This window comes from Pogoniulus pusillus, chromosome 3, assembly GCF_015220805.1.
Source record: "Pogoniulus pusillus isolate bPogPus1 chromosome 3, bPogPus1.pri, whole genome shotgun sequence".
NCBI lineage: Eukaryota > Metazoa > Chordata > Aves > Piciformes > Lybiidae > Pogoniulus > Pogoniulus pusillus.
Genome location: NC_087266.1, coordinates 14,186,554 through 14,201,936, shown reverse-complemented (window position 1 = coordinate 14,201,936; position 15,383 = coordinate 14,186,554). Strand labels below are relative to the sequence as shown.

At 39.8% G+C, this 15,383-nt stretch overlaps 1 protein-coding gene across 1 annotated transcript in view; it reads right to left on the bottom strand.

Annotated features, from left to right (window-relative positions):
• ARHGAP42 (Rho GTPase activating protein 42) overlaps positions 1–15,383 on the bottom strand; it is a 186,740-nt gene that overhangs the window by 80,512 nt on the left and 90,845 nt on the right. The window contains exon 4 of the mRNA XM_064170456.1: positions 37–108. Within this exon, the coding sequence (XP_064026526.1) occupies positions 37–108 (72 nt within the window). The remainder of the gene's footprint in view (positions 1–36; positions 109–15,383) is intronic.

The window sequence follows — 15,383 nt, the reverse complement described above, 5'->3', positions numbered from 1 at the left end:
ATGACATGAAAAAGAACTGTTTCCACAGTCACTTACTTTTGCTGCTCCTATTTGCTCTTTACGAAACTTCTCCAGCGGTGCTATTAGCACATCGTTAGCATTCTGGATCTGCAAAGTTAAACATGGAGCATATATTTTTAATATGGATTATACAGAGAAAGTGGAGCCATCATAATTCCGCCAATGCAAAAGACTGAAAAATTCATGTCCATAACATTCTGGTTAAGTGCACATGGGTAAGAGTCAAATAATTACATCTTCTTTACATAAAACACACAACACATATTCACTAGTCTGTTATGGAATATTCCCACGACTAACTAAAGCAATTGTAACGAACAATGTGGTTAAGTTTATCTGTAATATATAAAAAAGGGTTTTCTGGTATTTTGCTTCTATTTCCTGCATCTTGCCCAAACCTGGAATAAACCCTGAAAACTCACAGAAACATGTCTTGGTAGAACTGAGAAGATAAACACAGTAATATTGAGAGCACTGCCTAAGAAAGCCTGTGTTTATAGAACCTGAATCTGTAACAGCTGAATCTTTCCAGCTATCTCTTTGGATTCTATACCTAGTTATTACTGAACAGAAGAACGCAAGACAGGGGACTCTAAAAGGAAAAGTGGACAATGAACAAAATACTTTGGATTGGATTTCTTCTCTTTTCTAATTTTAAAATCTAATTTCAGATGTCCCGCAGCTATTTTTATCACTTTAACCTAAATCAGGGGTCCTAATGAATTACAGTTTTCCCCCCATGGCCTCTGTTTATTTAGTGTAAATCCAGCCCTGGGAACTCCTCTCTGAAGACCATTCCCAGCAATGACCACTCAAAGTGGTCCCTAGTCATTTTGGTTGGAAACACACATGCAGCAGAATACAAATGCCAGCCATGCCATCATGCCACTCACAAAAACAGAGGTAGCATGATTTCACCATATGCCTTGTAGGGACAGGCAGAATAACCAACTGAATTGACTTCACTGCAGAAAGATCAGAAGAAACTAAAAACTGCCAACACATCACAAACACAGCATAATAAACACATGACAATATTCTATTATACTAAATACAGACAAAAAATGTGTTTTTCTGCATGGATAGCTTTTTTTATTCCTCACCAGTCTGGTCTTTACCATACTCATCACATTCCACATTTGGGCTTTGGCAAGTTTGGAGGTCTGGGCTAAGCAAACATGTACCTAAGCCAAATGTGATGAATACAACTCTTGTGACTCTTCCATAACAATAACTGATAAGCTACATTGTCAGCTAAACACAACTTCCCAAAAGGCTGCAATAATAAACATATAGAATAAATCCACTGAAGCACAGTTTCTTTCCTTTCAAGCCTAACATTAAAATTTGAAAAACCACAGAATCACCACATCTCCCAGTAGGGCAAAGTTTCAGGAAATGTTGAGCCTCTCTGACATCCTGATACAACAAAGTAAAAGACAGCAAAGGCAACACTTGGCAAACTCAATGATGCAGTGATCAAAATGTGTTACATTTAAAACTAAAAATCAGGCACAGAAGATGAAAAGGAATGTTTTCACTGCATTCACTGAGCTCTCACCACACCCAAAATCCAAGCCCAGAAGCAGTGCATCTCAGGAAGGAAGGAAGTAGGAAAGAGTGCCAGGAGGCTGGCATAGACAAACAAGGTGCTCCTGGTCTTGGGCAAAAAAGGAGTCTATAAGCAAAGGAAGCAAGAATGAGCCACGAGGGAGGACTGCAAAGAAGTTCTCTGAGCATCCAGGGATCAGTTAGAAAAGCAAAAGCACAGACAGAATTAAACTTGGCTAGGAACACAAAAGGGAGTAAGAAGAATTTTCCAGGTACATCAGCGACAGGAAGAAGGCTGGGGAAGGTGTGAGATGTCTCCAAAAGGAAAATGGAAACCTGGTCATGACAGATACTGAGGTTACTTTGCCTCAGTGTTCACAGCCTCTAGCTGCACTGCCCAAGCTCCAGAAAACAAAGGTGGGAAGTAGGAAAAGGAAGATCTACCTAATGTAAGTGAAGAGCAGGTTTGAGACCATCTAAAGAACTTGAAGATGCAGAAATACATGGGCTCTGATGAGGCACATGCATGGCGTCTGAGGGAACTGGCAGATGAAGTTGCCAAGTGCGCTAGTTTGAAGCAGGGTAGAATGTTCTGGTAAGAAAAACTAGATCATAGGCTGTGAAAAAGGAAAGCAATGGTGATGTCTCCTTCCCTCAGAGTCTCGCTGAAGAAGAAAGTAAACATTAGATAACACTCTGGCCATTTTGCCTCGCTCTTGGGCTGGGCTTTGACTGAGCTGCATCTCCTCACCTGCCACTCACCTTTGCTTTTTAACCTTTTGGCTGAACCTCTATTCTTCCTTGGGACTGGGGTAAGGTTGAGAGGGGCAGGGGGAAGGTGCAGGGGTGGTTGAGAGCCCCTCCTGGGGACTCAGGTTTCTGGGAGGGGAGTTGTGTTTCTGTATTACCTTTTACCTTGTATATTTCTGTATATAATTGTATATATTGTAAATAACTGCTTGTATGTTGTGCTAGCTGTAAATAAATAGCTTCATTTATATTCCCAGAGCCGGCTGAGTCTAGTCTGGGTGACTTCTAAAGTGTGTGTGTGTGGGGGGTACATCCAAACCACCACACCAAGCCACTGTCCAGCATATCTGAAAAGTCATGGCAATCTGGTGAAGTCCCTGCTGACTGGAAAAGGGAAAGCATAATGCCCATTTTCAAAAAGAGAAAAAAGGAAGACCCTGGAAACTATAGGCCAGTGAGTCTCACCTCTGTGCCTGGCAAGATCATGAGGCAAATCCTCCTGAAGGCTATACTAATTAGAAGATGACACATACTTCATCTAGACAGGGTCTGTGTCTCTGTATAGATCTGCTGAGCCACGTCAACAGACTATGCTGCAAGCTCATCTTTGGGCTAAAAGCTTTTACTGATGAGAGCTCTGATGTGGCAATTTACCTCCCAGCAAATGTAAGAGTTAGGTGAGTAATTGACACCATTGAAGTACCAGAGAGAACCCCAGCAGACACATTTCAACAGCCAGCCAAAGAATGCTCCCCTGTGAGAAAAACCCTGTCAATTTCCACCAGGTTATCCTTAGTTTTTGGAAACTGAAAGTTATAGAGGAAGAATTCTTTCCCTATATATGCATTTGTTCCTTTCCTTCAACTGTCTATATCTATCACTGCAATTACTTTACATTAGTTTCTTTGTTAAGAGTTACAAATTGGCATACAACTCCCACCCTCAAGTAAGATCCTAATCCTCCCACTACCGTTTTTATAGAAGTGGAATTTGAAATTTTCACTATATGGTCCTAATGGAGTAACTTTCTTCCTGCCAAGAGGACAATCTCCCTCCTACTCAGTTTTGTGCTAGGTTGAAATCGCAGACACTTGGAATATGCAGTGTCAAAAAGACTGCAATAATTTCTGTAAACAGCAACTTCAAAAATCCACCTTGTTTTTACAGTACAGAGCTTATCCTTAAAACCTTATTCAGATTAGACATACCATTAGAGAAGTTATACTTTCTTAATCCAATAGGTATTAAATGCTATGCTAGTGAGCTCTTACCACAGCTAATACATGGCAATCAACCACATAATGTCGTGGTTTGGTTGTTACTCACCTCCCCCACACACTTTGTAAATCACCCAGACTAGATGCAGCCGACTCTGGAAATGTGAATGAAGCTTATATTTACAGCTTAGCACAATATACAAGCAGATATTTGCAGTATATACAGTTATAGACAGAAATATACAAGGTAAAAGGTAATACAGATACACAACTCCCCTCCCAGAAACCTGAGTCCCCAGGAGGGGCTCCCAGCCACCCAGCCACCTTCTCCCACTCCCCTAACCTTACCCCAGACGTTGCCTTGTACCCCAAGGAAGAATGGAGGGTCGTCCAAAGAGGTTAGGAAGCAGGTGGATTAATCAGAGAGAGGGACGGTGAGGTTAGAGTGGAATGCAGCCAAGAGCCCAGACAGAGAGTGATTGCCTTATCTATGTTTGGATTCTTGTTCTTATGCATCTCAGCAAGCCTATAAGTGAAGTAGACATAACCCTCCTTTCTCTTTCCCAGCCTGTAATCTAGTTCCTCTCACCAAAACATTCTGGCTAGCTTCAAACTAGCACACGTACTGTGATTATGTTTCCTGTTTGGCAAAAGCACTGGTCCCCCTCCAGAAAATGAACATAATAAATAAATTAATTAATAATGAAGGAATCAGTTGTAATTTAGTGTCAGATTCATCACTCTTTTTTAATTAAGGTGCTAGACAAGTACTAGGTGGACATAGTAGGAAAATATTACTTTGATAATCAAAGTTTATATTAGATCTAGTGAAATAGAAACAGATTTTTCTAGAGTTCTTTAGTACATAGAACTCTCTCTACTTAGCATTACTGACAAAAACATCCTTATTTAAATACCACCAAAATCACAATGAATCTGTGAAACATATTTTAAAAATAAATAGAAAATTAAAAATATTTTTTTCTAAGTCAACCATGTCAACTTAAGCAGTCATTTTTCACTTGCATAACTGCAACATTTCAATATGCTCTGAGTCTTCAAGTCAATGTGGTGAAGCAACTTAAGTTGTCTCTTCTGAGTCATGATTTGGACCTCTCACTGTAAGAAGGGCATTGAGGTGCTGGAGTAATTCCAGAAAAGGACACCGAAACTGGTGAAGGGCCTAGAGAACAAGTCTTATGACGACTGGATGAGGGAATTTGGTTTGTTTAGTCAGAGAAAAGAAGGCTGATGGGAGAAAACATTGCTACCTGAAAGGAGGTTGTAGTGAGGTGGGTGTTGGCCAGTTCTCGCTGGTATCAAGTGACAGAATGAGAGGAAACTGCCCCAAGTTGCACTAAGGAAGTTTAGATTGGATATTAGGGGGAAAAAAAAATACTGAGTTGTTAGGCATTGGAATAGGCTGCCCAGGGAGGTGGTGGAGTTGCTATCCCTGGAAGTGTTCAAGACTGGATGGGGCACTTACTGCCATGGTCTAGTTGACTGGATAGGGCTGGGCAGTAGGCTGGACTGGGTGATCTTGGAGGTCTCTTCCAACCTGGTTGGTTCTATGATTCTAAGTCAGTGGCTGGACACAATGATCTTAGTGGCCTCTTCCAACTAAAATAATTCTACGACTACAAGATTCCAAACCACCATCCTTCCAGAAATCATCAGAGATTGAATTAATGTATTAATAATGAGATTAATCTGTGTTCTCAGATATTGCAGAGACACTCCATATCTATACTTGGAGATATTTTTGAACAGCAAGTTTTTTAACTTTCTGCTTTATTAATACTTTCAATCACAAGTAGAATGAAAAAAAAATCAGTACCAATTAATACAATCTTATGAGAAACATAATTATTAGACTATGTTTAAAAAGGAATAATAAAATTATTGCAAACATATACAAATATTTCAATTTCTAGATCTTCTGAAATTGAAGTCAATGATAATTTTTATTGAGTTTTCTAATTAGTTTTCTACCCTGGATTTAAAACAGTGCATGATATGTAGACTACACATGAAATGTTCCTCTTTATTGTCTTTTACCTAGGTAGCACCAGTGGATATAAACTGAAATATAACACCTGTGCATTCATCATTAAATACTAACAATACAGAAAATTGAAGGCTTGAAGCACTTTACAAGCTTTGAGCTCCACCTGGCAATCTAAAATGCTGAATTGCATTAACAAGAACAGTTTATACCTTTTGAGCTTTTTATTTTAATTTTTTATGGCTATGGACTAGGGAGGTCACATAGAGAATGAAGTCAACAGGATTCCCAATTGCCAGAAGACAGCAACAACATCAAGTAAGGTACTTTTTGAATGGCAGAATTACAAATTAAATCAAGCTTTTTTGAAAAATAGGAAAATACTTTAACTACAAAAAGCTTTTGGTTTATATATTGTATCTGTGAAAGCCATTTTTTGCTCCAAATATCCTACAAGTCCTTTTCACTGCAACACAGAATTAACACACATGCATTTGGGAAATAAAACCTGTTTCCCTGAAGCAGTGAATGACTCATGCATTGTGAATGCTGACAAACATGAACTTACTTCATGTTGGTATAAGGCTTGTAGAAAACATCACTCAAAGGCAGCAACAAATCTCACAGCTTATATGTTCACAGTAATGCATTCCTAATTGCTTTCCCAGACTAAAAGAAGACTTCTCCCAGATCCTAATAATTCCTAACATCTGACCTAACAGAAAAAAAACCAAACCCCCAGCCACTTTTTTAAGCCTGTGTCTGTGCCAACTGCTCCTAGTCAATACAACTTCAAATACAATGGCAGAAACCAAACACAACCAACCAGGCATCTATGTATCAGGTTTACATGCTACAAAAAATATAAACATGTTATGATAAAACACTAATCATGCATTTAAGTCCTCAGTTTCAATTTTAAGAGATAAAAAGTGTAAGTATTACCTAAAGTGCATAATATCAATTTCAGTGTCTGCAACTGCTGGACCTTATTATCATAGAATCGCAGAAAGGCTTAGATTAGAAGGGACCTTAGAGATCACCTACGTCAACATCCCTGCCATGGTGTGTTAGTTTGAAGCAGACTAGAATGTTTTGGTGAGAAGAACTAGATTACAGGCTGTGAAAGGAAAACAATGGTGATGTCTACTTTGCTCACAGCCTTGCTGAGATGTATAGGAACAAGAAATAAAAACACAGATAACCACTGTCGCTGGGGCTGCTGGCTGAGCTGCATCTCTCTAACCTCACCCTCCATTTTTGGGACTAATCAACTTTGCTTCCTAACCCCCTGGCCAAACCTCTATTTTTCTTTGGGACTAGGATAAGGTTGAGAGGGGTAGGAGGAAGGTGAAGGGGTGGTTGAAAGCCCCTCCTGGGGACTCAGGTTTCTGGGAGGGGAGTTGTGTTTCTGTATTACCTTTTACCTTGTATATTTCTGTCTATAACTGTATATACTGTAAATATCTGCTTTTATATGGTGCCAGCTGTAAATATAAGCTTCATTCATATTTCCAGAGCCATCTGAGTCTAGTCTGGGTGATTTCTAAAGTGTGGGGGGGCGGGGAACACCCAAACCATCACACATGGGCAGGAATGCCTCTCACCTAGAGTCAGCTGCTCAAGGCCTCATCCATCCTGACCTTGAACACCCCTAGAGAGGAGGCATCCACAGCCTCCCTAAGGCAGCCCATTCCAGAGTCCCACCACCCTTGTACTGAAAAACTTCTTAAGATCCAGTCTAAACCTACTCTCCCTCATCTTAAAACCACTCCCTCTTGTCCTATAGCTAGACACCCTTATGAAAAGTCCCTCTTCAGCCTTCCTGTAGGATTCCTGCAGGTATTGGAGGGCTACTCTAAGGTCTCCCTGGAGTCTTCTCTTTTCTATGACAAGTATTGTTACAATTTTGTATGGAAAACTCTACGCAGACAAATCACATACTTGGAAAATGAAAAAAAAATAATATATTTGACATTTATCTTAATCCTTCTCACATTTACAAAAAGAGATTACATCAAAACCATATCTAAGCTTTCATTAATTTTCTAAATAATATCACTACCAAATGCCAGCTATTTCAAGAGTTGAAATTCAGATTAAAGCAGGTTCAAAAGATCATGAAGTTTAAACTACAGACTAGTAATAACATAAGCTGGATACTTTCATTTTCAGTGTGTAATGCAATATTCAGCTTCATAGCTAAAATCTAGTGCTGTATTGCCTGGCCTTCATACACTGCCATAGAGAGATGCTTATAAATCACAAGGGAATCAAGGCTGAGAGCAATTATGTATGGCCAAGCATATTATTTTTCTCCAAGTTTTTTCAAGCAAGTGTTATTTACTAATTTTATACAGCACACAGTTTAAAATTGTATGTTTAAAAATAAATTACTATAGTGTCATACCTGAAATAACTATTTCTTGAAAGTCATAAAATGACTGAGGAGAATATGTGCAAAGGCTGCCTTTCCCATAGAAAACCCACTTTCCTTACACAGTCTCCATGAGCCATTACATGAAGGAATACTCCTCTGAAGAACAATATACTTCAAATGTAAGGTCTCCTCAAGAAGCTTTGTTTTTCTACTGATTATAGAGCAAGGAGAAGAAAAGTCACCTGTCCTTGGATAAAGTTGGTCTTTGTGAATATTCTTGCCTCAGATACATCACCAGCTTTTTCGGTAAATAAAGTCTCCACATACATTTTTCCTTCAGAACACCTGACTATGGGAAACTGGATGAAGCAGATGTGAAAGCTTTAGCTTTCCAAATATTTACTGTCAGATTCTATCCTGGGTTTTTGGTTTGACTTTCTGGGTGTTGTTTTTTTTTCCCCTTCACCTCTAGAAGTCTTTCTTATTCCATTAAATACTGATTTTCTGAAAGATTTAAGAAAATTGGGGGTTTGTTGGAGGAATTCATATTTCAGAGACAAATATACTACAGAAATAATGGTTTGTCTTTATATCTCTGTCCTCTAATGATGTAGTAATTTAATGCTTGGTGTCCAAGAAAATACTTAGTGCCATGGTCTATTTGTTTGGATAGGGCTGGGTGCTAGGTTGGACTGGTCTCTTCCAACCTGGTTGATTCTATATCTATGATTTCTGCTCCCTCTATTTCTAGTATATTAAATATCAACAAAGTTAGAGACAAGTACAGATGATGTATCCACTTCTGCATGAACCAGTTGGAGATCCCGAACTTGTCCTTCATCTGGGAAGTGATATCCTTTAAGGATCATCTGAAGAGAAACTGATAGCATAAAAGGTTTCCGACAGAGGCCAGTGCTACTAGAAAGCACACAACTGCAGTTATGGAAAACTATATCTGATGCTGAAAAGTAGATCACTGGTGAGATCTTAAGATCTGAGAGACACTTTAGGATACTTTTGATGTGATTTTTACAGTCCCACATGCTAATTCAAACCAGGTACTCCTGCAAAGCTCAATTTTTTTCTGGCACAGAAGTAAAATGAGGACTGCAGGACAATGTGATCCTAACATCAGAGCTCTCCACTACCATAATCAGGTTTGCTACCCTTGTAGGATCTCTTTGCTGAAATAACTGGCTCATCACTCCTGCACTGAGCTGGCCTTCACGCTTCCCTAGCACAGCTTTCCTTCTTCAGGATATTGTGAATTTCATGAAAGCAGACCTCCAACTCTGCAGTTTATTTCCCCAATCATTCAAATTCCACAATGATTAGTCAAGCATTTAATCTGACCTGCTGCCCTTCCTGTGACTAGATGCTTAACCATGGTGACACTGAATGAATTTAGAAGGAAAAAGACAAAAAAGAGATTTCCAAAAGGCATGCACTGTTGAACCAGAAACTGAAGAAAGAAAAATAAAGATTCAGATCTATTTCTTTAAATCACAGGTTTAGTTCTGTTAAACTGGTTCAAGCAAGATATTGCATTAATTTATATTATTGTATATATTTGCAAGACAGTGAACCTTTCACACACACTGAAGTATCACAGTATCACAGTATAATCAAGGTTGGAAGAGACCTCATAGATCATCAAGTCCAACCCTTTACCACAGAGCTCAAGGCTAGACCATGGCACCAAGTGCCACGTCCAATCTTGCCTTGAACAGCCCCAGGGACAGCGACTCCACCACCTCCCTGGGCAGCCCATTCCAGTGTCCAATGACTCTCTCAGTGAAGAACTTTCTCCTCACCTCGAGCCTAAATTTCCCCTGGCGCCACCTGAGAGAAGAGAGCAACCTCCTCCTGGCCACAACCATCCCTCAGGTAGTTGTAGACAGCAATAAGGTCACCCCTGAGCTTTCTCTTCTCCAGGCTAAACAATCCCAGCTCCCTCAGCCTCTCCTCGTAGGGCTGTGCTCAATGTCTCTCACCAGCCTCATCGCCCTTCTCTGGACATGCTCAAGCATTTCAATGTCCCTCCTAAACTGGGGGGCCCAGAACTGAACACAGTACTCAAGGTGTGGTCTAACCAGTGCAGAGTACAGGGGCAGAATGACCTCCCTGCTCCTGCTGACCACACCATTCCTGATGCAGGCCAGGATGCCACTGGCTCTCTTGGCCACCTGGGCACACTGCTGGCTCATGTTCAGGCGGGTATCAATCAGCACTCCCAGATCCCTCTCTGTCTGGCTGCTCTCCAGCCACTCTGACCCCAGCTTGTATCTCTGCATGGGGTTGTTGTGGCCAAAGTGCAGCACCCTGCACTTGGAGCTATTGAACCCCATCCCCTTGGACTCTGCCCATCTGTCCAGGCGGTCAAGGTCCCACTGCAGAGCCCTTCTGCCCTCCAACCCAGCCACATCTTCTCCCAGCTTGGTGTCATAGAATCATAGAATCAACCGGGTTGGAAGAGACCTCCAAGATCATCCAGTCCAACCTATCCCCCAGCCCTATCCAGTCAACTAGACCATGGCACTAAGTGCCTCATCCAGGCTTTTCTTGAAGATCCCCAGGGACGGTGCCTCCACCACCTCCCTGGGCAGCCCATTCCAATGGGAAATCACTCTCTCTGTGAAGAACTTCTTCCTAATATCCAGATCATCTATGAAGATGTTAAAGAGGATGGGGCCCAGCACTGATCCCTGAGGGACACCACTAGTGACTGGCCACCAGCTGGATGTGGCACCATTCACCACCACTCTCTGGGCTCGGCCCTCCAGCCAGTTCCTAACCCAGCAAGTAAGATATTGCTGGTTTAACACAAAGAGACCCCACACATTTTTTCATTTCTTTTTGTGAAAAACACAATTCTCCATTTCCAGACAGAATGATTCTTCTCAAAATTAAGAGCCTATCAATGTTAACTCTGCTTTTTCCTCGACCAGTCTTCAGCAAAGGTATGTAAGAGGGCATATTGTGAGCAATGTCACACCAACTGTAACTGAGACTAGTACTAATAGCAAAAAATACATTCCCAAGTTGAGAAAGAAAAGAAACATTTCATCATTCTTGAAAGCACGATGAGCACCAGGACTGTACACGCACAATTTTTTTTTCTGCTAATGGAACAAAGAAAAACCAAAGACCTCACTGAGGGAAGCCAATTCATGGATTACTCCCAGGACTCCACTTGAAAGGGAAAAAGAAATAAAAATAAATAAATAAAGTCAGAGAACAAACAGTCCCACTCACTCTAAGAAGTTTGCTACGCATGAAACAAAAACAAGCAAACCTTGCAGAAAGTACTGTGTCCCAAAAGCTGGGGTAAATATCAAATACCAGGAGGACTTCTTGAGCTCTTTTTTCCATTTGATAGTTTCACAGTATCACAGTATCACAGTATCATCAGGGTTGGAAGAGACCTCACAGATCATCAAGTCCAACCCTTTAGCACAGAGCCCAAGGCTAGACCATGGCACCAAGTGCCACGTCCAACCTTGCCTTGAAGTGCCCTAGGGACGGCGACTCCACCACCTCCCCGGGCAGCCCATTCCAGTGTCCAATGACTCTCTAGTGAAGAACTTTCTCCTCACCTCAAGCCTAAATCTCCCCTGGCGCAGCCTGAGGCTGTGTCCTCTCGTTCTGGCGCTGGCCACCTGAGAGAAGAGAGCAACCTCCTCCTGGCCACAACCACCCCTCAGGCAGTTTTTTCCTCTGTTCCTCCCAAGTATAAGGCAAGGAAGAAAATATTACAGTTTGCAACCAATGCATCTTGTGAGCTCATTGGCACAAATGAGTGACTAGACATATTCCCTCCACCCCACCCCCCCCATTTTTAATCTATCCATTATCCCATCAGGCACAGTATGCATTTCAAAATAATTAAAATGAAAGCATTTTAATTGTATCAACATTTAATCACTGATAAAATATTTATATAAACCACATTTCACATATTTTACACTAAAGTCTAAAAGCTGAGGCATATGCTTTCTATGCTGTTTCCACATGCTCCTAAACAAGGTGAAGACAACTGCTGGTCTCTCAGATGAGCCTACAGTTCCATGACCAGCTAGCAAATATAGCCCAACCATTCTCAAGTATCTTGCCTTTTTTTTTGTAGTCACTCCATCTCTAAGGCATTTTTGCTACTTTATCACTCAAAGATCCCAAGGTGCAGTACAATTTTTCATAAAAACAGTAACTTGATTCTTTTGGAAGGAAAGGATGCACAAATTATCTTCTGTGAATGGAATGACTGTGGAGTAGAAGCTCCTTTTCTACTCTCAGAACACAAGACTTGTGAATGATCCTGAAACCCTGGACCTTTGAGACCACTCTGTACTAATGCTTGTTAACTTTTTCAGAGGTCAAGTACTCTAAGGCCTGGCATTAAAATAATAAAGAAGAAGGGGGGAAAAAAAGTATGTTTGAGTTCAAATAACATTTCCACAATCTGGGAACTTTACATGTCCTCTAGTGAACCAGTCCATGCACTGCCAACAGCAAAATCTGACAGAGGACATTACCATCTCATTAATGGCATCAGCACAAAGCCTTGACAAACTTAGCAGGCACTTAACTCAGTCACTCAAACTACGCACAATCTCTGCACTTGATACAGCCAGATAAGCTTTCCTTCCCAATCAATGGGGAGAAATAAGCACAATTCCAGTCGTCTGTTCAGGTATCTTTCAGACATTTTCACATCAGGAAATCACCAGGTTCTCTGTAATGAAACTTGAGTTTGTTATTCTGTTTCCACAAAGACAATTCTGAATAGATATGTAAAGTCCATATACAACATTATTTTGATGATTCAAAAACAAAACAAAAGGCAAAAGAATGGCTGGGGAACTGAGCCTGAAGCCCAGTTTACCCATTTATAGTTTTATGGGGTAATCCAAGGCAATCTGGGACTAAGCAGAAGAGTCACTTTTCATTGAGCAGAAATCAAATAGATCCAGGAGAAATAGCATATATGTTATGGATGTTACTCACTAAAGGTTACTGACAAGTTAGCCTGACAGTCCAAAGTTACACTCACCAAGGTACATGGCACTCCTAATATGTAACTGAAGAGCAGAACTACAAATGCAGTCATATTCCCAAAATGATGAATAGGTTACCAAAGTACTACAACCAGTGAAATAGTGCAACAAATTACTTGCTTCAGAATTTAAAAGTGGAGGAAAAAAAGTCATATGAACTTTAAAGTAGGGCTACATTGGGAACACAAATTAAATTTTCCTATATTAGGTCATACAGAATATGACTCAGGCAAAAAATGAAGTAATATTTTTTGCATGTCTTGGTTCCCTTTAACTAACTTCTAACAGAGTTATTACAAGTATCACTGTTTTGAGTGCTAAAACAGGTGCATTTAAAACTACTCATGTGATCCCAGCTATCTTGTCTGTTGAAATCCAAACTTGCCATTGCATAGCACTTCTTTTTATTCAGTCTCAGAAATAAGCATTCTGCCCTACATCATGGAGTTTCTACCCCTACTATTCATGCTTTCTGTCATTAATGGGTATTGAAACACCAGATTCACCATCTGACTCCGGAACACAGCAGCTAACTGGTGTCTGATGGAGAGAGGGCTCACCCTGTGTGATCACTGAAGCTGAGTATGGAAACCAACAGAAAACCAGAGACAGTGAGAAATCAGAAGCTTGCACCATATGGCCTTACTCATTTAACGCTGTTCCAGAAACATCTGAAAATCATTGTTACCTCAGAAATATAGGACAAGTTCCCAACAGAACAAATATTTATCATAATGATACCGTAAGTAACAGGTCTTATAAATTACTTCAAGCACCTTATGTTTCTTTGTTTGTACTACCCAGAGAGGATATGGAGTCTCCTTCTCTGGACATACTAAAAATTCACCTGATACAATCCTGTCCACATATGCTGTAGCTCAACTTGCTTTAGCAGGGGAGTTGGGCTAGCTAATCTCCAGTGACCCCTTCCAGACCCTACTATTTTCTGATTTTGTAAACTATAACAGACTATATTCAATGACTGCAGGACTGGATTTTGATTTTATACATCGGTCAGAGAGCGACAAGACACACAGGAAATGAAAAAAAAAACCACTCTTAAATGGGAATATTTGTACCATGAAGTTACAGCAGCAATTTTCACATGCATCTGAACAGTACTTGTTTGGCATAATGAGACCGATTATTTCTGGCTGAACTTATAATTGCTGGCAAAATAAAGTTAGTCACAACATTTCCATATTAAAAGCTGGGAAAAGAGTATTCAGCATATCAGATAAATTATATTATCTACACAATCATTTAATCCTTCTTTTTAATGCTATTTCCCTTTAACTATTTTGTTCAATGCATTCATTGCCTCTGATGTCTCTGGAGGGAAAAGCTAAATATTCATTCCATCTGCTTTAAATTCCACATATGAGAATTTGCAGTAAGCTTGAAACATCTTTGTTGCCTTATAAATGTTTAAAGATAAAATATCATTATATTTAAACTCCCAGAATTGTTATTTCACAGTAGTTAAGTTTTAATGTTTGTATGCTAATCTATTTTGCTTACAAACACAAGATTCTTGGGCACTGTCAGATCACTTCTATTTCAAGGAACTTTCAAACATCACCAAGAAGAACATACTCAAGGCCTGCCATTTGTATGTGGAACAAAACCTGCAATTATTATAATCACCTTCCACTAAATAGTCTAGTGTGACCAACTAAATTTATTATTAAAGACATTTTAATAGCTGATGCTCAAACTGTCCTGCTGAGTTGAGAAAACTGAAGCAGATACATACCATCAATCACTCCAATGAGCAGTAAAGTCAGAGGCTACAAACCTGCCACATGTCCAGTGAAAAAAATTGCTTTTGATAACATGTAGAGGCAATGAGATGTCTAATACGTTTTATGGACGGTCTTAAAAATTATTTACACCACATAATACAATGTCATCTGTGCAGAGAAAGCAGATCTGTTCTCAAAGGCATTTTACAGGACTTTCAAGCATCGTGAACTCCTGAAGTGAAACTGCTACAAACACTGTTAATTTTATTTTTTGTCTCCAAGACACACAAAACAAAGCCTTAAGAAATCTGATCACTAGAAAAATTCATATTCCATATATGCACACATGTATATATAGAAATGTATGCATGTATGGACTCAGATATTCTCTTACTGAAATACTTTATGTTATTGCAAAGTTTGAGACTGCTTACATTTAACTTTTAGATAGGTGAACAAAGACATAGATTGAATAACTCAAATGTTTGATCCAAGCCTGGTCAAGGTGTCTTTTCCTCCTACCATCATATTCAATAGCATTTTATAAATGAAGATTAAAACAGAGAATCACATGATACTAACCTTTAAAAGTCTACGTTTAAGATCTTCTTATACAAAAAAAATTACATTTAAAACATATTTTAATTAAAACATGTAAGA